The sequence below is a fragment of the Cyprinus carpio genome, chromosome B4 (assembly GCF_018340385.1).
Source record: "Cyprinus carpio isolate SPL01 chromosome B4, ASM1834038v1, whole genome shotgun sequence".
In the NCBI taxonomy this organism is placed as follows: domain Eukaryota; kingdom Metazoa; phylum Chordata; class Actinopteri; order Cypriniformes; family Cyprinidae; genus Cyprinus; species Cyprinus carpio.
In genome coordinates this window covers 32,392,171-32,420,147 of record NC_056600.1, presented here as the reverse complement: position 1 = coordinate 32,420,147, position 27,977 = coordinate 32,392,171, and the positions used below count along the sequence as shown (strand labels likewise).

Here is a 27,977-nt window from a genome sequence, read left to right as displayed (position 1 = left end):
GGGCATTGCTAAGATGGTAACTGATGTGCTGTTGAGGCTCAATCTGCCCATGTCTGCCTTACGTGGGCAGAGTTATGATGGCGCCGCAAACATGGCAGGAAATAGGCAATAGTGAGGGAGCAGCAACCATTAGCTCTCTATGTGCATTGTGGTGCACACTGTGTCAGTCTAATCACACAGGCTGGCTGCTCAGCCTCCCCAATGATCCGGGACGGCCTTTCTTGGGGCCACCAGTTAGGCATCCTTTTTAGTCAGTCAGGAAAATTTAAGAGAATGTTTGAAAACATAGTTACCTCTGAAAATGTACCCATCACCACACTGAAACCCCTATGTCCAACCAGGTGGACTGTGCGCAATTCTGCTATATAAGCTGTGCTAGGGCAGTATGAGCGGGTGCTTGGCAGCCTAGAGGAGATGGCCAAAAGTGTATCTAGGACAGCTTCATCTGCCAGTGGCTTATTTGAGCACTGCAGCAAAGGTAAGACTGTGTTGGGCCTCACACTTTCTTCTGCTGTGGTTGGAGAGCTTGAGTGCCTAAACATTTCACTGCAAAAGAAGACCCAGACTGTCTCTGGTATGCAGGCTGCAGTAGATTGTGTCCGATCCTCCCTCCAGAGAAAGAGAAATGACAAGAGCTATCTTGAGCTGTATGAGAAAGCTACAGCATTGGTTATCTCCACTGAATCAGTTGACTACTGAGACCGCAAATTCAAGGCGCTTTGCTGGCAAAGCAGTGGATCATTACAGGGCAGAGTTCTTTAAAGTATTGGATTGAAATGGTCACCAAACTGAACCTCCACACAATAAAGACAGTCTAAAGACTTTGCAAAACTTAGAGAGTGTCCTTCTGACTGGGGTGTTAACTGAATTAATAGTTGAGAACCCTGAGTTGCATAGAGGTTCTCTCTCAGTACAGTTGCCCCTCTTTTGCCAGAAATACCCCTTTAGCAGCAGTGGAGAGGCAGCAGAGGTCCTCAGGGGAATGCCAGTGGAGGTACGGGGGTTGTTTGACCAAATTGAGGTCCTCGTCAGAATTTTGTTGGTGGAACAGCTATTTTTTATTACTACATATAGAGCAGTGACTATAACCTAATAACCTTATAATTTTATTTGTTACAAAATCATTTTATTTCTTTTATATGGGGACACTTTTTCACAATATTGACATTTTTCATTACTTTTAATGTTAAGTTGAAAACTTATCTTTTAGTTAAGGGTATTTGATCATTGACGTAATAACTTATTTTTATTTAGTTTTTTTCCCTCTCTTTCACATCTATACTGATCTCACTATACAGTTGTGTGCAGGTGTATGTCTAAGAGTGTGTAGTCATGCCTTAATTTTGCTAGGCATGGTAAATGTTTTTATATATGCATGTTTTAATTATAACTGTGAAACAACACTGTTGCTATTAAATGTGCTATATAAATAAAAGTTGAAGTTAAGTTCAAATTCCATTGTATTTTGGTGGCTTGATTCGTGGTTTTGAAGAATGTTTAGGTCAATTTAGTCAGCTTTTTCATTGAACCAGAAAGAAACTTTGAGAAGAAGGATAATGGAATGGTCTCCATGCAATAGTAATAAGGCTTTCCTCTCTGTACACATATCCTTAAGTACAATTTTGCCTGTATTATTGGTGTCCCCTTCAAAACTTGCTCTTGAGAGAAATGTTATGTTTATTGTCCCCCCAAACATTTAGATGAAATTTTCGCCCCTGCCCAACAGTACCTTTTTTAGTACTTTACTATTTGTGTAATAACAAAAATATTTATTACAGGAAACCATATGGCCCTAGAAATGTAACCACGCTTCAGAACATTTTGGTTGCAGGGGTGACATCACGTCACAGGGTCTCCATCTCTATCTATAACATATGCGCCCAGATGCGTTCTCAGGTACCAAAATGTGGCGCTGACTGATTTAATGTGAATAGGTACTCGGTAGTACCGATGTAATTTGGTCGGTACCCTTAAAAGCATTGAGTTCGCTACACAACCCTAGGAAGGACCCCCCTACAGGGGCCAAGGTCCACCAACCACAGTCCCAGGAAATAATGTGTGAAACAGTGCTGCTATGCTTTTGTAGATCGGAACCAAAGTCTGTTTAATAAATAGTCTACCTGTTTGTTACTTGCCAGGAGTCCTTGGATGAATGGAGATGCATATGTTTTCAACAGGATCTAGAGTTTCAGGATTCTTTGCATGCAGACCAAGAAAAGGCATGTCTTACAGTTTATGTTGGTTTAGCTAAAACTTGTTTCAATAATGGTTCATCCACAATCAGAACACAAACTCTGTTCTTCACCAAACTTAGGACCGTTTAAAGGAAAATTCCCCCGGAGTAGGGTTGGGTACCAAAACTTATATGGCACTAGGGCTGCACGATACATCATTTCAGTAACCATATCCATATAGCAATGTGTCATGTGATATTTGCGATTGTCACATCGCAGGATGTGCGACGTTTAGTATACTGATTTTTAGATTTATACTGATCGTTTTTTGCTCACACACAGACACTGCATCTATACTGAATGCGACAAAGCGACCGTTTCAAATGTAAACTAGTATTTCCAAGTCGACAAGCAACAGCGGTATTAATTAACTAATCTGCTAATTTCGCACATCCGTACTTTGTATTCCATCCCATACCCAGCATTGTTTTGATCAGATCCCTATAGCACCTCAAGAGATTGGCTTACTGTCATTGCATAATTTATGGTAAATGGAATTAACTGCTTTGTTTTTTATTTTGATCAAAGCATGACCTGGAGAAGAAATCACTGGAGAGAGAGGAAAGACACAGAAAGGTATGATTATCTGTATAAGTACAATGATCTGTTTAGGGTTGGTAAGAAAATTTCTGGTTCCAGTTTTAATTCCAGTTCTGCCTAATGATTCCAATTCCAATTCTGGTGCCATTAAAATGATTATTGAAGAGCATGCACTACAAGCACTGTACCGTTTCCCCGCTCGCTTGACTCACGCCTGGTGCTGAAGTGAAGTGGAGTGCTTGTCTCCACTTTTTCTTGTCAAGAGAAAAAATTACAGAAGCAGCAGTTTTGAGTGGGGTGGCCAACCCTAGACCCGCCCCTTTCATTACCCATAATAGGGGCACTTTAATTAATTTTACAATCTTACTAACCTTTGATTTAGACTAAAAACCTTTTCATTTGAGTGAGGAAGCTGGCGTTTTGCACTGCAATAGATGCATCTTACAGCATTAAGATAAACTATTAATAGATTAATTAATCATTAAATTAAATGACATTTGATCATAGAAAACAAGACATTTGAAGATGTCTCCTTGGGCTTTTAACTGTGGCAAACATGTTTCACCTTCTTTTGACATATGCACCAAACTATTAATTGATTTATCAAGAACAAGGAAGGTAGGTCAACTTAAAATGACAGTAATTGTTGCAGCCCTAATTATTTTTTACAGTTTTAAATTCTAGTTATATATAAATATATATATATATATATATATATATATATATATATATATATATATATATATTAGTGGTGGGCCGTTATCGGCGTTAACGTGCTGCGTTAACGTGAGACTCTTATCGGGCGATAAAAAAAAATATTGCCGTTAATCTATTCTCAAAGTTGGTTTGGGAGTTGGGCCTATACTACACAAGCTATGATGACTTTCACCTTGATATTTTAGCGCGGATGTATACCTAGACGAATTGCACTGTAGGGGGCGAGAACGAGTCTTCGAACCTGTGTGTATGCCTACTGTGAAATTACCACATCAAACGTGACGTGCTAACATGGATGCAGCTATGAAGCCGCCGGGTTTGCTTCAGGGAAAATGTATTTTTAAGAAGTTTCCCAATGGAAACCTCGACAAGACTAAGGTTGTTTGCACTTTGTGCAATGCAGAATTAGTTTACTGTAGGAGTTCTTCCAGTCTCAAGTACCACCTAAACGCAAAGCATCCCTTAGCTAATGCGGAAGATGCCGGGCCAAGCAATGTAGCGCAGGGGAAGAGTCGTCGTCAAACTACTATGTTTGAGTGCAACCGAGGCAAGCCTGTCAGCACAGCTCTATCAGCCAAGCTAACTAATCTCCTCGCTCAGTGGATTGCCACCAGCTGCCGGCCCATCAGCGTGGTTGAAGATGATTGTCTCAAGCTTGTTCTCCAAGCGGCCACAGGTGACCCATCTTACAAACTACCTACGAGGCGAACTATCATGAGGAGAATACATGACCAGCACGCCGCAGAGAAAGCCGCAAAAGATGAGAAGATGGTAGAGGCGAGGTGTGTAGCACTGACTGGGGACCATTGGACATCTGTCAACAACGATAACTACCTCAGCGTTACTGTACACCTCATCGATTTCAGTTGGGAACTTCACTCCTTCGCTTTAGGTAGGCTGCTACGTTATGTAATTTTAAATAACATAATTTAATTTAATTACTTAACCTATTAATTACCATGACACCACGAATTACCACCACATTATGTTTGCTTCTTGATGATTGCTAGTTGTTTACTGCTAGTAGTGAACTTATTCTGATCTACTTTGTCTGTCCGTTAGGTGTGATGAAAACAGAGGAGCGTCACTTTGCAGAAGCATGTGCCAGGCAGGTTCTCGACGTCGCTAATCAGTGGGGGACAGCTGACAAAATCAGCACTATTGGAACAGACAGCGCTCCTAATATGGTGGCAGCAGGGAGGATACTGCCATTCGAGTATTTGCCCTGTGTTGCGCATATTGTACAGAGAGCTATTGTAATGTCACTTTGGGAAGGTGGTTTTGATGGTGCACTGGCCGTAAAGTGCCGTAAAGTGGTCAGACATTTCAAACACAGTCCGGCCAACTCAGACGAGCTGAATGTCCAGCAAGCCTCCCTTGGACAAGTTCAGGAGCCACTCGTGCAAGATGTTCCAACACAGTGGAATTCCACCCTTGAGATGATCAAGCGCGTGAGACGCAACAGAGACGCACTGCACACAACGCTGTCTCAGCAGGAGCACAGTCTGGCCCTCCCAACAAATGCTGAATATGAGAAGTTGGCAAAGCTAGAGAAACTGCTGGAGCCATGCAGGTATGGTCTACAAAGATAGCGTGTTCATGAATTGGCATACAAGTTCTTTTAAATGTCACTTTGTATTTAAGAAACACATGCCCTTAAAGGTAATGTGATTAAGAACTTTAAAAATGTGTAATCTGAGTTAAATGAATCAGTCATTAATTATTTATTGCTCTGTTTCTGTCTGTCTGTGTGTCTGTCTGTTTACCTGTCTCTGTGTGTGTCTGTCTGTTTGTCTGTCTCTCTGTGTGTGTGTGTGTGTGTGTGTGTGTGTGTGTGTCTGTCTCTGTGTGTGTGTCTGTCTGTCTGCCTGTCTCTGTGTGTGTGTCTGCCTGTACATCACTGAGCTCCTTGGTGTGGATAAGTATGTATCCTGCTCTGTGGTTCTACCTGCCCTGTGCCACCTCCAGCATGCGATGAAGATCTCAGATGATGATCCTGCCTATATTGTGCGATTCAAGGCTGCCTTCACCAAGGACCTCAACCAGCGGAAGGAGAATATAAACCTGGAATGGCTTAAGGTATGTCAGACTGACCAGAAGATAACTGCGTTGTTTGACCATTATAGACTGTTAAGCCAGTAGATCGGTCAATGAATGGATGAATGAGTCATGAAGGAATATGTAGGTTGGATTTGGAAAGTGAAATTTTCATCAATCAATAATTATTTTTTATTCATCAAAGGTGGCGACTGCTCTAGATCCACGATTTAAGGACCTCAAGTGCTTGCCCAGAGCAGAGAGGGAGCCAGTGTGGGCAAAGCTACGTGAGTTGGTGAAGGGAGAAGAACCTGCTCTGCAGCCACTCGGGGAGGAGAACCCTGAGCCACCCAAGAAGAAAACAGCCCTGCTACTGATAGGATCAGACTCAGAATCAGATGAGGAGACACCAGAAGACAATACTGTGGAGAGGTACAAGGTAGAGCCCAGTGCCAGTCTAGATCAGTGTCCACTGAAGTGGTGGTTGGAGCACACTGCTGTCTATGGTAAGATGGCCCACATTGCCCGTAAATACTTGGGGACTCCTGCCACAACTGTTCCATGCGAGAGACTTTTTTCTTTAGCAGGCCATATTTTGCAGAAGAGGAGATCTAGTTTGTCACCAGAAAATGTGAACAAGCTGGTCTGCCTGAGTGACTGGTGGAAGAAGGAGAAATAGAGCTTGGACTGATTGACACAAAGCTACTGACTGTAAACAGTTCATCACGGCCTCTTATGTAGGCCTACAGTTCAAAATTCATGTTTAACTGAATAAACAGTTAGTAAACACAAGTACATCTTATTGAACATGAATTATTTTCATCACCAAATATCATAGTAGAAAAGCTTTCTCAAGCAGTTTGTGAAGCATTTTGGAAACAGGAGATGAGCCCCTGGTCTAATGCGCACCTGGCTTGAGAAACCCGTTCTCAAAGACTTACTTTTAGTCATTATTTGGGTAGCTCACACATTCTGAATGCCTTTGGCAGAATTCAAATGAGCCATTTTAATCTAGATTAATCTAGATTAATTCCAAGATTACAATGAGATTAATCTAGATTAAAAAAATTAATCTATGCCCACCACTAATATATATATATACACACTCACCTAAAGGATTATTAGGAACACCATACTAATACTGTGTTTGACCCCTTTCGCCTTCAGAACTGCCTTAATTCTACGTGGCATTGATTCAACAAGGTGCTGAAAGCATTATTTAGAAATGTTGGCCCATATTGATAGGATAGAATCTTGTAGTTGATGGAGATTTGTGGGATGCACGTCCAGGGCACGAAGCCTCCCGTTCTACCACATCCCAAAGATGTTCTATTGGGTTGAGATCTGGTGACTGTGGGGGCCATTTTAGTACAGTGAACTCATTGTCATGTTCAAGAAACCAATTTGAAATGATTCGAGCTTTGTGACATGGTGCATTATCCTGCTGGAAGTAGCCATCAGAGGATGGGTACATAGTGGTCATAAAGGGATGGACATGGTCAGAAACAATGCTCAGGTAGGCCGTGGCATTTAAACGATGCCCAATTGGCACTAAGGGGCCTAAAGTGTGCCAAGAAAACATCCCCCACACCATTACACCACCACCACCATGTTCTCATTCTGTTTACGCCAAATTCTTACTCTACCATCTGAATGTCTCAACAGAAATCGAGACTCATCCGACCAGGCAACATTTTTCCAGTCTTCAACTGTCCAATTTTGGTGAGCTTGTGCAAATTGTAGCCTCTTTTTCCTATTTGTAGTGGAGATGAGTGGTACCCGGTGGGGTCTTCTGCTGTTGTAGCCCATCCGCCTCAAGGTTGTGCGTGTTGTGGCTTCACAAATGCTTTGCTGCATACCTCGATGTAACGAGTGGTTATTTCAGTCAAAGTTGCTCTTCTATCAGCTTGAATCAGTCGGCCCTTTCTCCTCTGACCTCTAGCATCAACAAGGCATTTTTGCCCACAGGACTGCTGCATACTGGATGTTTTTCCCTTTTCACACCATTCTTTGTAAACCCTAGAAATGGTTGTGCGTGAAAATCCCAGTAACTGAGCAAGGATTTGGACGGTGCGTTCACACTTGGCAACATCATTGGAGTATAAAGCCAGGGTCTTGAGGGGTAGCCACTGTCCCTTGTAAAACAGATATTTTCTGCTGACTGAGCACAGACACAACGTCATACCTAAAATAAACTAATTGTAATTTATGAATTTATTATTATTATTAATATGATTATTATTGTGTTCTCATTTAAAGAAGTTTAATAAAAGCATAGAAAACATGAGACCGAAAAGTTGTCTTAAGAACAATCTTAAGAAAAAAAGACAAGATTTTTTGGGGAATACAAAATATTCTTATCTTTTTTCTTAAGTTAGAAAATAAGAAGAAATTGGCAGTTAAGAATGTTTCGTGAATCCGGACCCTGATGGGCTATGACATCCACAAAAGGGCTCGGAGGGTCCTTGACATCGACAGACACTATCTGATGGTGACAGAGACACTCAGTTGCATTGTGTGATCTGGCTGCTGTACAAGTATGACTGAAACGTTTTTATTTTTTTTTTCAGGTTCTGTGCCATTCACCAGAGTCCCAAAAAGAAGAGGACTGGTACAGTGTTCAGATGGGATCATTTCCTGTGGTGTGCTCAAGGATTCCCTTCCTGGTTCACAAAGAGGACAGGAGAGGTAAAATTATTCCATATCTACATGAGTTGATGATATCAATGCTCAAATGTCCTACAGCTTCCGTAACAATGACCACAAGCTGCTGATTGGTAACCTCTCTGTTCAATTGGTTAATACTGCTGGTATTTTAGGCCTTCCAGTGGTATCAGAAATCTTGGTATAATTTTCAATCTTTCTGTCACCTTTTATTTCTCACATTGACTAACTTATCAAATCAGCCGTGGTTTCATTAATAACATTGCTTGCCTTCATCCTACTCTAAATATACAATGTGTAGAAATTCTTGTACACACTGTATCACCTCTCTATGACTAGACTACTGAATCTCTCTTTACAGTAAACTTATCCAGATATTACATTAAATTGAAATTAACTAAACAATAATCTAAAATATACCTACAATCAATGGGAACAAGTTATTTTGTTTGGTTTATGTCAGTTTATTTGTAATCTTCCAGTTACATTGTTGCTTTTCCCAGCGAGGTAAAAGTTTGACTACTATTTTGATTCAAAGGAAATCAACACATGGAATTGAGTGACATAACTCAAAATCTGAGGGAATCTACTGTAACTACAGCAAAGATGATGATCAGGTATGGCCGCAGGAGTACAAATGCACTAAAGAAAAGAAAATACCTTAGGGTGAAGCATGAAGAGATGAAGAATGCAAGAAAAGTAGTCATGAAGGTAACAATCAGATGTAGCATTTTTTGGAACATTTTTTCTTGTCATACTCTTCAACAAACCACAAACTAGGTCTTACATTCGCATGACTTTTCAGTGGATGGCAAATAATTATTACATCATTACATTGACTACAATTGAATTGTCTTCCAGAATGAATGCACAGATGATTGTAGAAATCTCTCCTTTTTTTCTAAACCTCTGCACATGAAGGAAAATGGTAATTTCTTCTCAGGAGTTCACAAATGATGTTTCATGCTGCGTTGACGTGAAACTCTTCTCACATTGAAGACACTTGTAAGGTTTCTCTCCAGTGTGAACTCTCATATGAATCTTGAGGCTTCCTTCTATTGTGAATCTCTTTCCTCAGTGATGGCACATGAAAGGCTTTTCTCAGTTGTGAGTTATTACATGATCCTGAAGTTGATTCATGTCTGTAAAACTCTTCTCTGAGTGAATCTTCATGTGAGTAATAAGGTTTGCATTATATCTGAAACTTTGTCCACACTGATCACATGTGAATGGATTCTCTCCAGTGTGAATTCTAATGTGAGTCTTTAGGTTTGTTTTATTGGTGAAACTCTTCCCACACTGAGGACAGGTGAAAGGCTTCTCTCCAGTGTGAACTCTCATGTGGGTATCGAGGCGTTTTTTCTGTGTAAAGCTCTTTCCACACTGACATTCAAATGTCTTCTCTCCGGTGTGAATTCTCATGTGATTCTGAAGGTTTTCTTTTAGTCGGAAACTCTTTCCACATCGAGGGCAGGTGAAAGGACTCTCTCCAGTGTGAATTACCATGTGGGCATCAAATGCTCTTTTCTGTGTAAAACACTTTCCACACTGAGAGCATGTGAATGGTTTTTTTTCAGTGTGATTAATCATGTGATTCTTAAGATATCTATTTAGTGTGAAACTCTTCCCACACAGTTTGCAGGTGAAAGGCTTTTCTCCTGTGTGACTTCTCATGTGAACTTTAAGTTGACTATTTTGTGTGAAACTCTTCCCACACTGACTACATGTGTAAGGTTTCTCTCCAGTGTGCATTATCATGTGAGTCTTGAGCTCTGCATTTAGTCTGAAACTCTTCCCACACTGTTTACAGGTGTATGGTTTCTCTCCAGTATGAATTCTTGTGTGGACATTAAGTTGACTTTTCTGTGTAAAGCTCTTTCCACACTGATTACAAGTGTAAGGTCTCTCTCCAGTGTGAATTTTCATGTGGTCATTAAGGTAATAGTTCCGTGTAAAACTCTTTCCACACTGAGTGCATATGAACTGTTTCTTTTCAATGTGAATTTTCATGTGGACTTTAAGGCTTCTTTTTCGATTGAAAACTTGTCCACACTGTTGGCAGGTGTAAGGTTTCTCTCCAGCATGATTTCTTAAGTGGGAATCAAGATTTGTAGTTTGTGTTTTTTGAGCTTTTTTGGGTAAGGAGGTCTTTTCAGTCGGTGAGCAACCAATCGATTCTTCTTCCATTATGAAATCATGCTGTTTCTCTTTTTGATCTTTCTCTTGAGTTTCATTAAGTTCTTGACTCTCCTCTTTCAGCATCATCAGGTCTGAGGTGAAAAGAGACAAATACAAGTTAACACCAGTTGAATGGCACAAAGCAACAGATTTCAAAACATTTAGATTAGTGCTGTCAATCAATAAAAAAAATAAATAACTGTGAAAAAAAATTTCACAAAGAATCTCCAAATTAATGTAAAACAACAAAGATTTTGAAATGTTAGCTTTAATGGCATCTTTTATCAAGTAGCCTATTTTTAATGAAGACCAGACTCAGTGATACAAATACATGATGAAAATGCAGACTTGAGCGGAACGCGAGTGAATGCGATCATTCCTTCCCTCTTTACTAGTTTTAATCGTTCAATCAGTGTTTCAACCGCAGAAAGACGTCAAAAAACAGTGTGGAAATAAAATGTCACGTAGCATTTAATTTACCTCAGCAAATCATCAGTGTCTACAGCTTGTTAGTTCAGCAGAGAAATGGCATTTATAGTCGATATCTCATATTTCCTTAATGTCTTGAACCTTTAATGGTGTTAAACATGGTGTCACGTGAATGGGAATATGCATGGAAATGATATGCAGATGAGGTTATTCATAGTAAAACTAGGCGTTGTGAGCTCCATATATGGTGATTTCGGGGAGGAGTCGGGGTGGAGATGCACTTACGCACAATCTCCTCCTGACTGAGATTTATAAAGGGATTTTTGCACAGGTTCTGGCAAAATCTAGCTTTTGTGCCTACGTACACTTTTAGGATGAAATCTACAGAGAGTTTTTTAAATGAGACCCCTGGACAATTTAATCAGGATCAAATGAGTGAGTTCAGCTTGAGAATGAAAACCAACCTGTTTGTTCCTCAGTTTCTTCATGTTTGACTCTGAATGTTTCTTCAATCTTCATGTCTTCACTCTCCTCTTTAATAAACTCCATCTTTGTTTGTTCCTCAGTATCTTCATGTTTCACTCTGAATGTTTCTTCAATCTTCAAGTCTTCACTCTCCACTTTAATACATGCCATCTTTATAATGTCACGTGGATCTCAACCGCTTCAGGACTTTTTCTTTGTTTTTGGATACTCTGTCCTGTTTAAGATTAAGAATAATTAGCTGAAAGAGAAATAAATGCAAACTAAATCTCTGGGTGTGTCTCAATCTGCTCCCTAGTTCAGTAGTCAGTGCACTGGCGAGGGAGTCAGTCAGAGGGAGAGTTAACCCATTTCAGCCCACCAGTTTAGTTGTCATTTTCCTTTTGTAAGTATTTTTCTAGATGTTATCCATGTTTTATTTCTCAATGACATGCAAGTAAACAACCAAATAAAGGATTTCAAGAAAAAACATAAGGTATTCACTTCCTTCCTGTTACATGAGGCTAAGTTCCTACCCCTACTTCCAGGAAGCATGGCGAAGGCAAACCCTCCCAAAGAAATTTAATTTTTATACATAATCATGAAGGTCTCTAAAATCATCCAAACAAACAAACAAAAAAAAAAATCTTCCAGGAGATCTATAGCTTTTTTGTATACTTAGTCAAATGTCCAAGCGGCAACTTTAGTGGCCGGTGGGCAAATAACTTGTAAGTACATATCATGGGTAAATGGGGTATACTGTATAAATCAAGGTTATTGGTCTTGTTTTTGGCCTCTTGCTTTCATAATATCCCACCTAAAACATAACTTAACCCTTTAGCTGACATCTCTTCTATACAGTAGACCTTAATTTAATAGGGAATAAATCTGTCAAAAGGAGGAGATGAGAGAGCAATCTTTCCATAGCTCTACTGCCCCACTTCTGTCCGCTTTTCCCATGGGGGGTGACAGCAGCAGTTTACAAATTTCAGTCAGTCACACAAAAGGAAGAATGGAAAGATAAAGAGCTAACCCATGGGATTAATTGCTGTAGATTACTTTTATGACATTATGTCTTGTAAGGGGCAAAATATTGAGGCCCCTTTATCCAGTTTGGATGTGTTTCATTCTAATTGGTCAAGGACCCTAATTCATTTTATGACTAGTAGCTTATGATTCCATTATAATGTTGAAATTCAGACAAGTAATGAGTTTATATTTACATTATTATATGAAATCACCTATTACAGTCAGCCATTGAATACTATGGGCCTAAAAAAAATGTGTAATTTTCTTTCAGGTATACCTTTTTTATTATATAGATAGAATGAAGAAAATATTACATTTATTTTTATTTATTTTCATTTAACACACTTCTAAGAATGAAAATACCAGGGGGGTATTCCAGAAAGCAGGTTATGTGACATACCCGGGTATGTTTAAGAGTAAGTAAGCGGATAACTTCAACTTTCGGTTCCAAAAACGGAGGTAACTTTCAGGGTATGTTAGTAGTCATAGCAACTCACTCTCTGAACTTAACCTGCTCTGGAGCAGCTTCTGTTCCAGGGTTAGTTCACTTCAGCGAGCCTTCAGTGGGTGTGACAGACAGCGCACAACATTATATAATATTACAATATGTAATATAGCCTATATATATATATATATATATATATTTGATATGTTAATGAGGAAGCGCTAATATAAGTAATAAATAAGGTAATATATTATTCTAATATGATTATTTCTTTTATTGGCATATAAAGGTAATGTTTAACATATTTATTTTATTTATTACATTTTATATTATCTCACACATGGAGCGGCATTTTCTATAATGTCTAAATTCTAAATCAAAATACATATCTTATATGACTTAATATATAATAAACATAAAACAAAAAATATAATTCACATTCTCAAGAATGAAAGAATAAATGGAAAAAAAATAAAAATGATTGCACAGCCATCAATTAGGTGGCGATATGCACTAAGCATGTAAACAACTAATGAACAAAAGAAGAAGAAAGAAACAGCTTGGCGCGCTTTTTCTTAGCGTCCGTTTCTATAGTGACTCGTCGATTCGTCGCTCTGTTGAGAATGTTTTGAGTCTTAACCAGGAACATACTCTGAGTTGAATGAACTTATTCCCGGACGTGTTTTTGGAACCACATACCTCGAGTAAGCAAGGTTTGGAGTTAATCAACCGAGAGTTCAGGGTTTAGTTTACGGTAAGTTAACCCTGCTTTCTGGAATACACCCCTGCATGTTCAATAATAAGTAAATAAACAAACAAACAATCATGGGTGTAGCCTATACATGATACTTATTTAAATAATCATATATTTTAAAAAGAATATCATTAATTTCATGAATATCAAGGACTTTTTTCAAGGTTAATCCATTTGACCTAATCAATATGTGCCTATTCATAAAATGTGATATTTTACATATTTACATCACAAAGTATAGTATGCATATATTTTATGTGAATTTATAAAACTACGTGTACCTTCACTGCAGTACTGCTTGTAGGCTACTTATACTAAAACTGCTTACATAAGGGAAAGTTCACCCAAAAATGGAAATTGTGCCATCATTGTGTCATCTTCAAGTTGCAAACCTATGAGATTCTTTCTTCTGTTGAGCACAAAAGAAGATATTTTGCAGAATGTTGGTAACCAAACAGTTAAATGCGTAATTTTATTTCAAGTATACCATTTTTATTATATAGATGTAATATTTTCTTAATTCTATTTATTTTTAATTAACTTATTGATACACAATACCCTGTTGGGTCACCTTAATGGCTGCTCTTTGTTCTGCACTATGTTCCACCATTTTAAGACAAACGGATTTGTTGTGTTTTCATATTCAAGAGATTATAAACTAGAAGCAACTTTTTGGGGGGGTTACCTCGAATGTTCTTCGACTTTTATGCATAATTCATTTGTTTATGAATAAAGATTGATCTGTTGAAAACATTATTTTGAGTTAGATGCCAAATGCTCTCCTCCTATTCAAATTTGACATTGAAGGGGTGAATACAACATATTTGCCCACCGGCAACTATAGTTGCCGCACATTCTAATATGATTTTCAAGAAAATAAACTAACACCTGGGGAAAATAAATGCAGAACATGTTCACATAGGACACTATTAACATGACTATATGCATGAAACCATTCAGAAAAATTTGGGTACAAATGGGTTAAAGCTGCAGTCGGTAACTGTTGGGGCTCGCGTCTGGCGGAAGAACATTGTAGCCGGAGCTACTTCTCTCTGTTTACATCTATGGCGAGTCACGCAGGTACTGTGCTACTCTGCAGCGTTGCCGACCCCAACCAGACTAAAATAGTCCGCATATAAACACTTCTTATAGATGTACCGTAGTGATTCAGGATAAGACAAAAACACGGTTTGGAAAATGGATTCGTGATGTACTCGCTCATTATATTTATTTTTTACATTTTCAACACAGACCAACACTGTGGCACAGCTCTGCGCTGATTGGAGCAGAAGAGCCGGGAGCGGTGGATTTTGTTTATATTGGAGAGAAGTAGTTCCGGCTACAATGTTCTTCCGCCAGACGCGAGCCCCAAAGGTTACCGACTGCAACTTTTATGGACTTACATTACCTACAAAAACAATCAAAACTAGCACTCAAATAATAAAGAGACACAAATTATATAGCAGGTTTATATTTGTATTAAGATTGCTATTTAGTAGGTGGTAATTTGTAGATTATATTTAATAAATAACACTTTCATGAAAACAGCTGCAGTTGTATAAGTTAGACATGTTAGTGTTAGTATTTCTCGTTGCATGTACACTGTTTTAATCAGCGTGCGGCGATTCAAAACAGCGAATCATTTTGTGAATCATTTGATTCAGTTGATTCGGAGTTTCGAAAAGATCCGTTCCTCCATCACTAACGTTACTAGACAGTGACAGAACTCGTTTAAGATCAAATGATCCACTATATAGCTACCGCAGCGTCACTAGATAAAGCATTAAAGTGTTACATTGGCAACACAATTCATTTCACAGTTGATATACAATTCTTTAAACGAGATGTATTGATTTAAACACGTTAAATGATTAAAAGCACACACCTTTCTTCAGTTGAATCTCAGACGCAGGAGCGAGCGCAGCTTAACGTCGTCACGTCACCAGACCAAAATAAAAGTCTTCTTCTTCTTCTGGTATTAATGGCGGATGGCAGACTAACTTGAATGGTGTTTTCCCGCCACCTACTGGATAGGAGTGTGGAGAGCATGATGGCATGTTGGAAAACAATAACACAGATGACCTAAGGGGACAAATTATTTATTCCCAAATATCTTAAAGCTTGAATCTTGCTCTTTCATATGCATCACACTCAATAAGTACGTGTTCTATTGTTTCAGCATGACCACATTTATCACAATTTCCAGTTTCATGCTTCCTCTATTTATACATCCATACAGAAGTCAAGTAGATTGAAATATATTTTTAATAAATATATTTTGATATATTTAAATATCTTAAATTCAAATAGAAAAAAATATATTTTATACAGTATATGTAAGTATATTTTGAAATATATATTAAAATATATTTAAGTATAAGATTTTGGCCGCTTTTTAATATTTTATACACATATATATATACGTAAATATATTTTTATCGGAAATATTTACATATTTATTTCCTTTATATTTAAATACATTTAGATATCAGACTATGTAAATATATTAATTTGCGATATATGTCCATATATTAATTTCTAATATTTGTTAATATATTACATTTCTGTACATGTAAATATATTTGATTTATATAAATCCAAATATATTTTAAAACATTAAAATATTAAATTAAATAAACATAAACATGTTTCATAGAATATATTCCCGTTTACTCAAACTTTATATAAATTAATTAAATCTCCACACATGTAAATGTTTTCATTATCGAGACTATAATTTGCCCCTTCATAATAAATATAAACAAAAGTCTCCAGACAAAGAAACTTAAAAACAGTGACAATATAAATTGACTTATTAATACAAAGAGAACACAGAGTTCAGCATGAACTAACAAAAATTTGAATTCTTATGATATACCTTTCACACTACTGTACTCTTGCAACTTTGTAAACAGCTTGTTGTCGAAATCCTTGCCTTGATCGTGGTGCAGTTTTGTTTGGAACCCAACCAGGGGTGGGCGATATGGAAAAAATATCATATCACAATTTTTTTTTTTAGAAATATCACAATTCACGATTTTATCACAATTCATGCTCATGTTGGTTTTACTATTTTGCAAGTTGTCTTGAGCATTACAGCCAAACTCATTTCCCTATTATAAAGACAAAGCCTTTCAAGGTAACACAAAAAATAAATAAATAAATAAGAATGGCAGATATTTAGGCCAAAGATAAAAATCTTTGTTCTTATTTTTTAATAACAAAGATGAAAGATACACATTATAACTACACATAATATACAAATAAAACAAACCGTGCTTTATTTTCAGGTACAATAAATGTATTTAGCAGGAGCATTCAAGAAATTTAATGAACAAATATAAAAATAAAACACGACATTCTTCAAAATATCTTCTTTTGTGTTCAGTACAAGAAAGAATTTAAAACAGGTTTGGGACAACTTGACAGTGAGTAAATAAATGACAGAAATGAAATTTTAGGGTGATCTATCCCTAGACAGCAACGACAGTAGGCTGCATGTTTAATAGGCCTACTGTCCCTTTAAGACCTGCACGCATCTAATATAAAGGCACATATAGGGTAGAGTGGGGGAAAAGCCCACGTCTATTACATATAACTAAGTCATGCAAACAAATATGTTGTAATAAATAAATAAATAAATACATAAATAAACATTAATTCATTAGCCATTCACTGTTCATCCATGCACAGTTCACAGATGAATTCCCCTCGAATCTCATTGGAACAATCTACATGTGCACCTAGTTATACTGCATTAAGTGTAAAACAAAGGATTTGATAGACAGAAATATATTATAGTAATTATGATAGAGAGAAACTATGCCCTCTGGGGGGCGTTTTACCCCACAAGCTATGACTTTTAAAAAAAATGTTTAATTTTTAAAATATAATTATATTCCTTTTAAATAACATATCCTCTCAAACTACAGACTTCACTATTCATCTATCATACATCACTGTGATATCCTGCAGAACAATATTCTCTTAAACACTTGTTTACTAATATCTGAAAATTACTAAATGTAATCCTCTGAAAATTATGGTGTCAGCTTCTCCAGATTTGTTTATCCCCTGTTTCAATTTTATATTCCCGGCTGCGCCATTGGCAGGACCCCACCTGCTTCATTCCTCTTACATCACATTTGTTCTAAAAGAAAACACAATGTATAAAAAGGCCCCATTATCTTACGTTACAGTAGAAGCAGTTTTTGTAAAAATATCTATCTGCGACTCTGTCGCACTCTAGAGATTTAGCCGAAATGGACAAGAAGCTTGCAGGCAATCTTTTACTGTCTATGAGGCTACGGGGGGCGTGGAGGTTTCAAGGGAGAAGCCCCCCATAAAAGCAACGGGGGACTACCCTGCAAGATTTGGTGGGGTGATTCAGATTTGTCTGGCAGCACTGTTCAATTGCTCACGGCATTTTATGTCATCCAGCTTAACCGACCCCCAGGAAGTGCGTGTGACATGTGAAAATGTTTGTCTATATGTGTCAAACGTAGTGCATAGCAACAGTGAAAATATATCTTGATTCCCTCTAGTGGTTATTTTGGAAAAACATGTGGGGGCGTTTTACCCCCACTCTACCCTACGGTGTTCTCTCAACTGTTTACTTTCATTTTAGACATAACCAACTTGAGTTTACATGTAAACCTTGTGTGTTTTGACAGTATTAGCACAAAAGATAACTTAGTTCAGTAATCAGGTGCTGTTTGACAGGCTTTAGCGTGCGCGATTTGGGTGTATGCGGCACTCAGAAAAAGCACAGGTCAGACCAGCGCGCGAATGAAACATTTAAAAGCACATGTAAATAATGAGAGAGTAACTGTACCGGTGAGTTACCACTGCTGTGAATGCGTGTGGTGTTGTACAGTATATGATGGAGGCGCCAGAACTGCAGCTGAGAGAATGTGCGCTGTAGCACGATACTACGATATTTCTTCAAAAACAGATCGTGGAGACATTTTTATCATCCACTATAAAAAATTGTCATATCGCACACCCCTACAGGAAACAGTCCTCATCTTACACAAAATGCACTGCACACATCTGAATATTTGGGTCAAACTGTTCTGAAACAGTGTTGTAAATACAACTTTCTAGTTGTGTCCTCTTTTGGAAGGCTGAACAAAGCAGTTTTGCTTTCACAACTAAACACACAGCATCTCCACAACATGGCGGCAACAATACTACAGTGAGAATAATAGTTACGACTTCTTTCTTTGCATGAACATTTTGGTGGCCTTATGCTAATCTTCCCACAAGGTGACGTAGAGATGTGGGGCGTGTTAGAACGAGCTGTTTTAGGGGGGTGTGGTTAACTCTTAACTTTTATAAAGAATATCTCTTTGGATTTGAGACTTTAGTCTTTGCAACTTTACAGATCTTCTTTATGCACCAAGAGCTTGTACCACTCCAAAGAGAAAGGAAAAATTGAAATTGCATCATATGACCCCTTTAACAACATGCTAGCTTTTTCTTAGTCTAGGGGTAATGGCATAGGAGTAACAAATTTTGGAGAGAGAGCACAGGAACTTCTTGTCTTCAGCCCCAGCAACACACATCCAGAACCAATAAACTTAAACTTATGTTAAAGTCATGTTGAGCATATTTACATAATTTAATATTACAGCTTGGTATGGTAATTTAGGAGCGAGAAGAAAAACAAGTGGCAAAAGATAGTAAGAAAAGCAGAGAAAATAATAGGTTGCCAGCAAATGCAGCTTGAGGAACTGTACTTGGCAACATATAGAAAAGAATCAAGTGTTGTATCTGATTTTAAACACCCAGTTCACTCTGAATTTGTAATGCTCCCATCTGGAAGAAGGTATAAGGTCCCCAAATATCTTTGGACAGTTTATAAGCATTCCTTTGTACCAGTGGCAGTTATTTTAAGTGAAAGGTAGGCAACTTTTTGTGTGTGTGTGTGTGTGTTCTTTTGTATGAGAAGCCAAAGACAAATTTCCACAGTGGTGGACAATAAAGTTTAAACCCACTACTTTTGGACTGTTGAAATTGCCATTCTAACGCTTGGAAGAGCCAGAATACTTTTTAATATAACACAGATTGGATTCGTCTGAAAGAAGAAAGTCATATACACCTAGGATGCTTTGAGGTTGAGTAAAACATGGGCTCAAGCCCTATTCGGACGGGACTAGCTTTACAGGGGGTCGTTATAGAAATTTGTGTTTCACAGATGTACTTGGTGATTTTAATTCTGTCCGAATCTGCCACGTCTGTGTTTTTCTCACACAACCTCTGTAATAATTCCAGAGCAAATTACCTACTGTTTTTCAGCAAACTCAGTGATCCTCTGAGAAAACTAATCCCGTCCAAATGTCTGTGAATGTGGCGATATTTTTTTCACAATGCATTTTCTTGTGTGTTTTGCCCAACGTCAATTACCGTAAACACTCTTACCGCGTGCATGTTTGATATATGTGCCTCCCGGCAAAGAAATAAAAAAATAATAATAATAAAATCAAGAGCCAGATCACATAAAATGTTAAGACTGGCTATTGTAATATCAGCGTCATGTAAGATTACTTGCGTTCATTTCTGCACTCAGTTACATAAATGTTTTAATTACTTATGAACCTTTATGAAAATTAAATATGGGTTTACTAAAAGTAAATAAAAATTTAAATAGATAAACTAAAGTAACCACACTTTAACATGGTTTTTTAAAACTAGCCATTTAGCTTCACCATGTTATTTGTGTGATTATACTAAATGGTAATGAATCTGATTGACTATATGCAATGCATGCATTCAGAGCGTGTGATCTCTGTGACGCCCAGATGTACAAAACACACCCTCCCACCTCTGTAAAAATCTTATATCTAAGCATTTGTGCGGAGAGTTAAAACTAAAGTACACTTAATGCATGAAGGCACCAGCAGGATCACTTGCATTTTTTTTAAATAACAGTGAAAACACCTTAAAATAAGCCATCATTTTTGCTCATACAGATAAGACTAATACATCATTCAGTACTGTAAATGGTCTACTTTTATTTGAGTGCACTCACATTATCAAAATTTTGCTTTTGTAAAATAAAATAACATATAAGATGCGATTCTGCCATCTCACAGAAATGAACCAAAACTCAGTGAATACTAGCATCACAGACATGACCAATATATCTATAGAAAGCTTTAAATGACTACAAAATGAAATAATACAATAATTCACAAACAAAAACTCTTTCATCATGTAATTCATAAAGGCACGTCCAGTGAGGAGATGGTGAGTCAGGATTGTCAACTTCATCTTTGAAACACTGAGCGTGGAATAGAATAGGCTAGGTATAGCCTAAATATTAAAGGCACATTATGGTTTAAATATTTACTACTACTAATAGTCATCTAGAAATATCTTTGATTGTGGGCAGCCCCTGTTTTAATCCAGTCCTTTTTCTTCTACAACTCTTCCAACTGTGCTGAAGGTGTGCTCACTTCTATTGCCACTGGTGGGGACACGAAGCACCATCTGGGCTGGTCTTGACATTTGCGGTAGTATATGGTCTCGTGTTGTTTCCATGCTTCTCTCTAGTGTGAATGTTCATGTGTTTTTTAAGGTGTCCTCTTCTAGTGAAGCGCTTTCCACATTGTTGGCAGGTGAACGGTTTCTCTCCAGTATGAATTCTCATGTGGAAATTGAGGTGTTGTTTATTTTTAAAGCTTTTTCCACATTGAGAACATGTATAAGGTTTCTCTCCACTGTGACTTATCATGTGGTATTTAAGGCTTGATTTACTAATAAAGCTCTTTCCACACTGTTGGCAGGTGAAAGGTTTCTCTCCAGTGTGAACTCTCATGTGGTCTTCAAGGGTTGCTTTTTTAGCGAAACTCTTTCCACATTGTTGGCAAGTGTAAGGTTTCTCTCCAGTATGAACTTGCATGTGGTCATGGAGACCTTTTTTATATGTAAAACTTTTTCCACATTGAGAACATGTGTAAGGTTTCTCTCCAGTATGAGTTCTGATGTGGGTTTTAAGTTTTGTTCTACTAATGTAGCTCTTTCCACATTGTTGGCAGGTGAAAGGTTTCTCTCCAGTATGAATTCTCTCATGGACATCGAGGTGTTGTTTATGTTTAAAGCTTTTTCCACAGTGAGAGCATGTGTAAGGCTTCTCTCCAGTATGAATTCTCATGTGGTTTTTAAGGTATGGTTTATAAATGAAACTCTTTCCACAATGTTGGCAGGTGAAAGGTTTCTCTCCAGTGTGAACTCTCATGTGGACTTCAAGACTTCCTTTTCTGGTGAAACTTTTTCCGCACTGTTGGCAGGTGAAATAACTTCTATCTGCTGTCTTTTGAGCTCTATTTTGTGACGTCTTTTCAGTATGTGAGCAACTAAATGATTTTTCTCCAGTCATGAAATTACATTTCTCATGCTGATCATTATCTTCCTTTTCATTGAGTTCTTGACTCTCCTCTTTCAGTGTCATCAGGTCTAATGCAAAAAAGACAAATCCAGATTAACACTATTTTTAATGGCACAAAGAACAAACATTAAAACCAACAACATGTAGATCTTACATGTTGAATTAAATTAAATGTAACATTAAAATTTCTTTCCATTATTCAAAGTGATGATAAAAATAGAGCCAAGATCATTGTGTAATCTTAGTTGCTTATGTTTAAAGGTAATGGGCCATGTAATCTCAACATGTCTGTCCACACAATGTAGGGTTGCCACTCATCCCTTAATGTACAGAATTGACCCATATTTAAAGGTAAATTGATGCATATAAAATTAATACGGGACACAATTTTTCCTGTATTTTACAAAAGCCAAAGTTGAATCAAAAAAATAAGTATTTTGCACTGTTTATAATACTAATAGCAAATATAATAAAATCAATTTCATCAGAAGTATTAGAGAAGCCCATTTGAGAGTGATTGCATTTTTGTGTCTTTGTTTCCATAGCAACAGAGTCTCCAGATCCTGCGCCGTTAAAGCAGCATGCGCTAAACCTGTGCGGTTAAAAATATACAGGTGCTGGTCATATAATTAGAATGTCATCAAAAAGTTTATTTATTTCACTAATTCCATTCAAAAAGTGAAACTTGTATATTATATTCATTCATTACACACAGACTGATATATTTCAAATGTTTATTTCTTTTAATTTTGATGATTATAACTGACAACTAATGAAAATCCCAAATTCAGTATCTCAGAAAATTAGAATATTGTGAAAAGGTTCAATATTGAAGACACCTGGTGCCACACTCTAATCAGCTAATTAACTCAAAACACCTGCAAATGCCTTTAAATGGGTCTCTCAGTCTAGTTCTGTAGGCTACACAATCATGGGGAAGACTGCTGAATTGACAGTTGTCCAAAAGACGACCATTGACACCTTGCACAAGGAGGGCAAGACACAAAAGGTTCATTGCAAAAGAAGCTGGCTGTTCACAGAGCTGTGTGTCCAAGCACATTAATAGAGAGGCGAAGGGAAGGAAAAGATGTGGTAGAAAAAAAGTGTACAAGCAATAGGGATAACCGCACCCTGGAGAGGATTGTGAAACAAAACCCATTCAAAAATGTGGGGGAGATTCACAAAGAGTGGACTGCAGCTGGAGTCAGTGCTTCAAGAACCACTACGCACAGACGTATGCAAGACATGGGTTTCAGCTGTCGCATTCCTTATGTCAAGCCACTCTTGAACAACAGACAGCATCAGAAGCGTCTCGCCTGGGCTAAAGGCTGGACTGCTGCTGAGTGGTCCATAGTTATGTTCTCTGATGAAAGTAAATTTTGGATTTCCTTTGGAAATCAGGGTCCCAGAGTCTGGAGGAAGAAAGGAGAGGCACACAATCCACGTTGCTTGGGGTCCAGTGTAAAGTTTTCCACAGTCAGTGATGGTTTGGGGTGCCATGTCATCTGCTGGTGTTTGTCCACTGTGTTTTCTGAGGTCCAAGGTCAACACAGCTGTATACCAGGAAGTTTTAGAGCACTTCATGCTTCCTGCTGCTGACCATTTTTATGGAGATGCAGATTTCATTTTCCAACAGGACATGGCACCTGCACACAGTGCCAAAGCTACCAGTGCCTGGTTTAAGGACCATGGTATCCCTGTTCTTAATTGGCCAGCAAACTCGCCTGACCTTAACCCCATAGAAAATCTAGAATGCAGAAGAGCTGAAGGCCACTATCAGAGCAACCCGGGCTCTCATAACACCTGAGCAGTGCCACAGACTGATCGACTCCATGCCATGGCGCATTGCTGCAGTAATTCAGGCAAAAGGAGCCCCAACTAAGTATTGAGTGCTGTTCATGCTCATTCTTTTCAGTTGGCCAAGAAAATTTTCTGAAATACTGAATTTGGGATTTTCCTTAGTTGTCAGTTATAATCATCAAAATTAAAACAAATAAACATTTGAAATATATCAGTCTGTGTGTAATGAATGAATATAATATACAAGTTTCACTTTTTGAATGGAATTAGTGAAATAAATCAACTTTTTGATGATATTCTAATTATATGACCAGCACCTGTAGGAGCTCACATCGGCCCTTTGAACACAAGACTCTCCAGATGTAGGGTTGATTTGGAAAGTTATCAGTGTGTCGGTCCAGTAACTAAGGATGAACGCACAGTTTGCAGAGAAGCATTCAGTTGCTCACGGTGGACTGTCTGACTTATGTGAAAAGGTGCAGGGTTTCCCACGCATTGATTTATTTGTGATGGGCTGCCACGATATCAAGACTGACCGCCACAAATAGGTTTTGCAAAAGGCTATGACTTCGTCAAAAAAACATGACCACTACACGTTTTAAAATCAAAAACCGGCGCGGGTGTTTTTATATCACTATTTCAGAAAGAAACCGACTGTCTTTCAGAAAATGTTTTGATGGATTTTTTATAGTTCGTACAGAAACTGCAAAATGAAATTCCAGGACTTTCAAGGTCTTTTCAAGCACTACTTTTTTGGTTTTCAAGGACTGAAATCTTATCAAACTATTTTGTAATTATCTTTAAAATTCTTATAAACTAATAAAACTGAATGGCAAAAATAAAGTGCAGCACAAAAGCATGCAATGACTGTGGCAACTTTAACATTTGAAAGGATATTATGGCAAAGTTATCGCTTTCCTAATTCAAACTGTTTTTTTTTTCATGAATATGATTGACCTGAAGAATAAAAGCTGTATAATAGAGTAGTTAGGAAATTATGAGCTATATCAGCACTTATCAACACTAGGGGTGTGACAATACACTTAACTCACGAGATAAACAGATACTTGGTTCACTAGAATATTTTAATACTATTTTTTTTTAAATGACAAAATATTTGTCTTTTAATCATACAAATCAAAACAATGTAGTTGTATTTTGAAATATTTTAACTAATCTAGGTTGTAACTAATAATTGATTTGGTAATCAAGTAATCTACTAATTATTTTGACAATGGAGTAATCTGATATTTTTTTGTAATACAAATAGACCTAAGTGAAAAACAGGCTTTAGTATGACTATTTATTTATGATCTAATGATGAGTCAATAATAATTGGTTCAAATAAAGTATCAAAACCAAATAATTACATGTTTTCATTGAACAACACTGATAATATAGGCCTACATAATATGCCTGCACAAAATATGAACATAACCAATTTAAGTTTATTATGTATTATAACAAACACCTGCAGGGGGCACCACCAGCCTGGCCATGCTTCACTTTTAAACATGCTTCACGTTTAAATCCATGCAATTTTAATATTTGGCTACCTGCAAACTCAGATCAAGGGTTTGAACTTTTATTTTGAAATCGCGCTGTACAACAAATCGCATACTTAGAAATATGTTGATTTATTCTCCTGTGTTGGCATAGGTTTATAATGAAATAAAACTTATTTCATATATACTGCCCTTTAAAAATTCAAGTACATTTTATGTTGATTTATTATAATTTTTTGTTATTTTTTATGGTTTTATAGGGCTTATTTTTTGAAAGTCAAATTCAAGTGGGAGTCAAATTCAAGTACTTCAAGCACTTTAAGCACCTTTATTTAATCTTTGATTTTTATTTCTTATTAATCGTTGTTTGTTGGTTAATCAGTGTTTTTGGGGTACAGTGTTTTTTTTGGGAATACATCTTTATTGGGGATATGTAAGTGCCTCCTGCTGGCAGAGAATGAATTTGCATGTATGTATATATATATATATATATATAATATATATATATATATACTATATATATATATAAATGAAATAAAACTTATTTCATATATACTGCCCTTTAAAAATTCAAGTACATTTCAAGTAATATGGGCGGGGGAGTTGCTCCATGTGATTTGATGTGGTTTCTAATTACAAAACTAATGAAATTCTTCTAAAATATCATTCCTTTCTATAGAGCTGGACATTTTAATCAGGATCAAATGAGTGAGTTCAGCTTTGAGAATGAAAACCAACCTGTTAGTTCCTCAGTATCTTCATGTTTGACTCTGAATGCTTCAATCTTCATGTCTTCACTCTCCTCTTTAATAAACTCCATCTTTGTTTGTCTCTCAGTATCTTCATGTTTGACTCTGAATGTTTCTTCAATCTTCATGTCTTCAGTCTCCCCTTTAATAAACTCCATCTTTGTTTGTTCCTCAGTATCTTCATGTTTGATTCTGAATGCTTCAATCTTCATGTCCTCTTTAATAAACTCCATCTTTGTTTGTTCCTCAGTATCTTCATGTTTGACTCTGAATGTTTCTTCAAACTTCATGTCTTCAGTTTCCCCTTTAATAAACTCCATCTTTGTTTTGTTCCTCAGTATCTTCATGTTTGACTCTGAATGTTTCTTCAATCTTCATGTCTTCACTCTCCTCTTTAATAAACTCCATCTTTATAATGGTGTCACGTGGATCTGTAAGAGATGAATCACAGATTCCTTAAGTTATCAACAACAAAGACCTTATATAAGTAAGTGTGATGTGCTCTCAATTCCATATTAACTACAGAGTAGTGATGGGAAGTTCGGATCATTTTACTGACTCAAACCTTTGAGTCTTGTTCAGCAAAATGTACAAATCTTTTTTTCAAGTCATTTTGTTCATTTTTTTTATCAAAATATAATTAAAATGTTACGTGTTATATTCCCTAACATGTCTACTAGTACTTAAGCAAACGTTGATCACACTACAAAACTAAAATGCTATAAGAAACAGAAAAGATTAATTCATTGTTTACCTGGGTCTTCAGTCTATGATTAGCTCACCTCACCTCTTATCTGACAAGTCTTCGAGTTTGAGATAAACAATGCAGTCTGAGCCGGAAAGAGAATTGATTAGTTCATCTCATGAGTCTTTCGGGTTTTTCAAGTCGTTCCTTCATCACGTGACAGACCCATAAGATTTGACCATAGACTGTATAAAAGAAGTTACCCTGGCAACAAATCTGTGTATTCTTTATGATTTTAAGTGTACTGCCTTAATGTTTGTATTGTTTAATAATAATAAAAAGACTGTATAAAAGGCTTTAACCTATTATTCATTTTTTTGTCTCGTGACGTGACAGCATTGGATAGAGAAATTAATTTACAAGCTTCCTTACAAACAGGTGCATAGTCATTATTATTATCAATCATTATTATAATTTATTATTTACTCTTACAGTTATTGCGTTTCTGGTCTCAAATTGTAGTTTTTTTTTACTTCGTACAGTTTATAAATGTGTGAGTTTCTGTCATGATGGTTATTTTCCATACACTAAATGTTGTAACAAATGTAATAAAGAGTTGGTTGTTATTATTATTATTAAGACTCGAAAAACCCAAAGAATCATGAGATGAACTAATCAATTCTCTTTCCAGCTCAGACTGCATTGACTGAAACAGGTGAACTAGACTAATTCCAGTACAGAACCTATAATTTTGCGCATGCGCAACTGAACAAATCACTCCCCGAGACGACTTGTTCTTACCGAGTCACATTATTTCTAAATATACTGTGTGACGCTGCAGTCATCAACACTGACTAAAGCAGTGAATCACTGTAGTTTATACAGATTTAAGGAGAACATCATCAGAAGATTAAGGGTGCAAAGGATGTCAGCAGTTACATGAATTTACCCAGATTTTCAGCAACTCTAATCAAGGCTCGAAACTGCTTCCATAAATTAATCTGTGCAACCTCAAAATATATTTGGGAGCATTTGTGCGAATGCATATACAGGTGCTGGTCATATAATTAGAATATCGTCAAAAAGTTGATTTATTTCACTAATTCCATTCAAAAAGTGAAACTTGTATATTATATTCAGTCATTACACACAGACTGATATATTTCAAATGCTTGTTTCTTTTAATTTTGATGATTATAACTGACAACTAAGGAAAATCCCAAATTCAGTATCTCAGAAAATTAGAATATTGTGAAAAGGTTCAACATTGAAGACACCTGGCACAACACTCTAATCAGCTAATTAACTCAAAACACCTGCAAAGGCCTTTAAATGGTCTCTCAGTCTAGTTCTGTAG

General features: G+C 37.1%; 2 protein-coding genes across 2 annotated transcripts; both read right to left on the bottom strand.

Moving 5' to 3' along the window:
* Positions 1 to 8,511: 8,511 nt before the first annotated feature.
* LOC109061259 (gastrula zinc finger protein XlCGF26.1-like) lies at positions 8,512 to 26,637 on the bottom strand. Its single transcript, XM_042722920.1, has 3 exons — positions 26,161 to 26,637; positions 11,264 to 11,427; positions 8,512 to 10,462 (listed from the first exon to the last, which is right to left on the bottom strand). The coding sequence occupies exons 1-3, from the start codon at positions 26,280 to 26,282 to the stop codon at positions 9,294 to 9,296; spliced, it is 1,455 nt and encodes a 484-aa protein (XP_042578854.1). The 5' UTR covers positions 26,283 to 26,637; the 3' UTR covers positions 8,512 to 9,293.
* Positions 20,559 to 25,978, bottom strand: LOC122137190 (gastrula zinc finger protein XlCGF8.2DB-like). Its single transcript, XM_042722952.1, has 2 exons — positions 25,925 to 25,978; positions 20,559 to 21,949 (listed from the first exon to the last, which is right to left on the bottom strand). The coding sequence occupies exons 1-2, from the start codon at positions 25,974 to 25,976 to the stop codon at positions 20,952 to 20,954; spliced, it is 1,050 nt and encodes a 349-aa protein (XP_042578886.1). The 5' UTR covers positions 25,977 to 25,978; the 3' UTR covers positions 20,559 to 20,951.
* Positions 26,638 to 27,977: the final 1,340 nt, after the last annotated feature.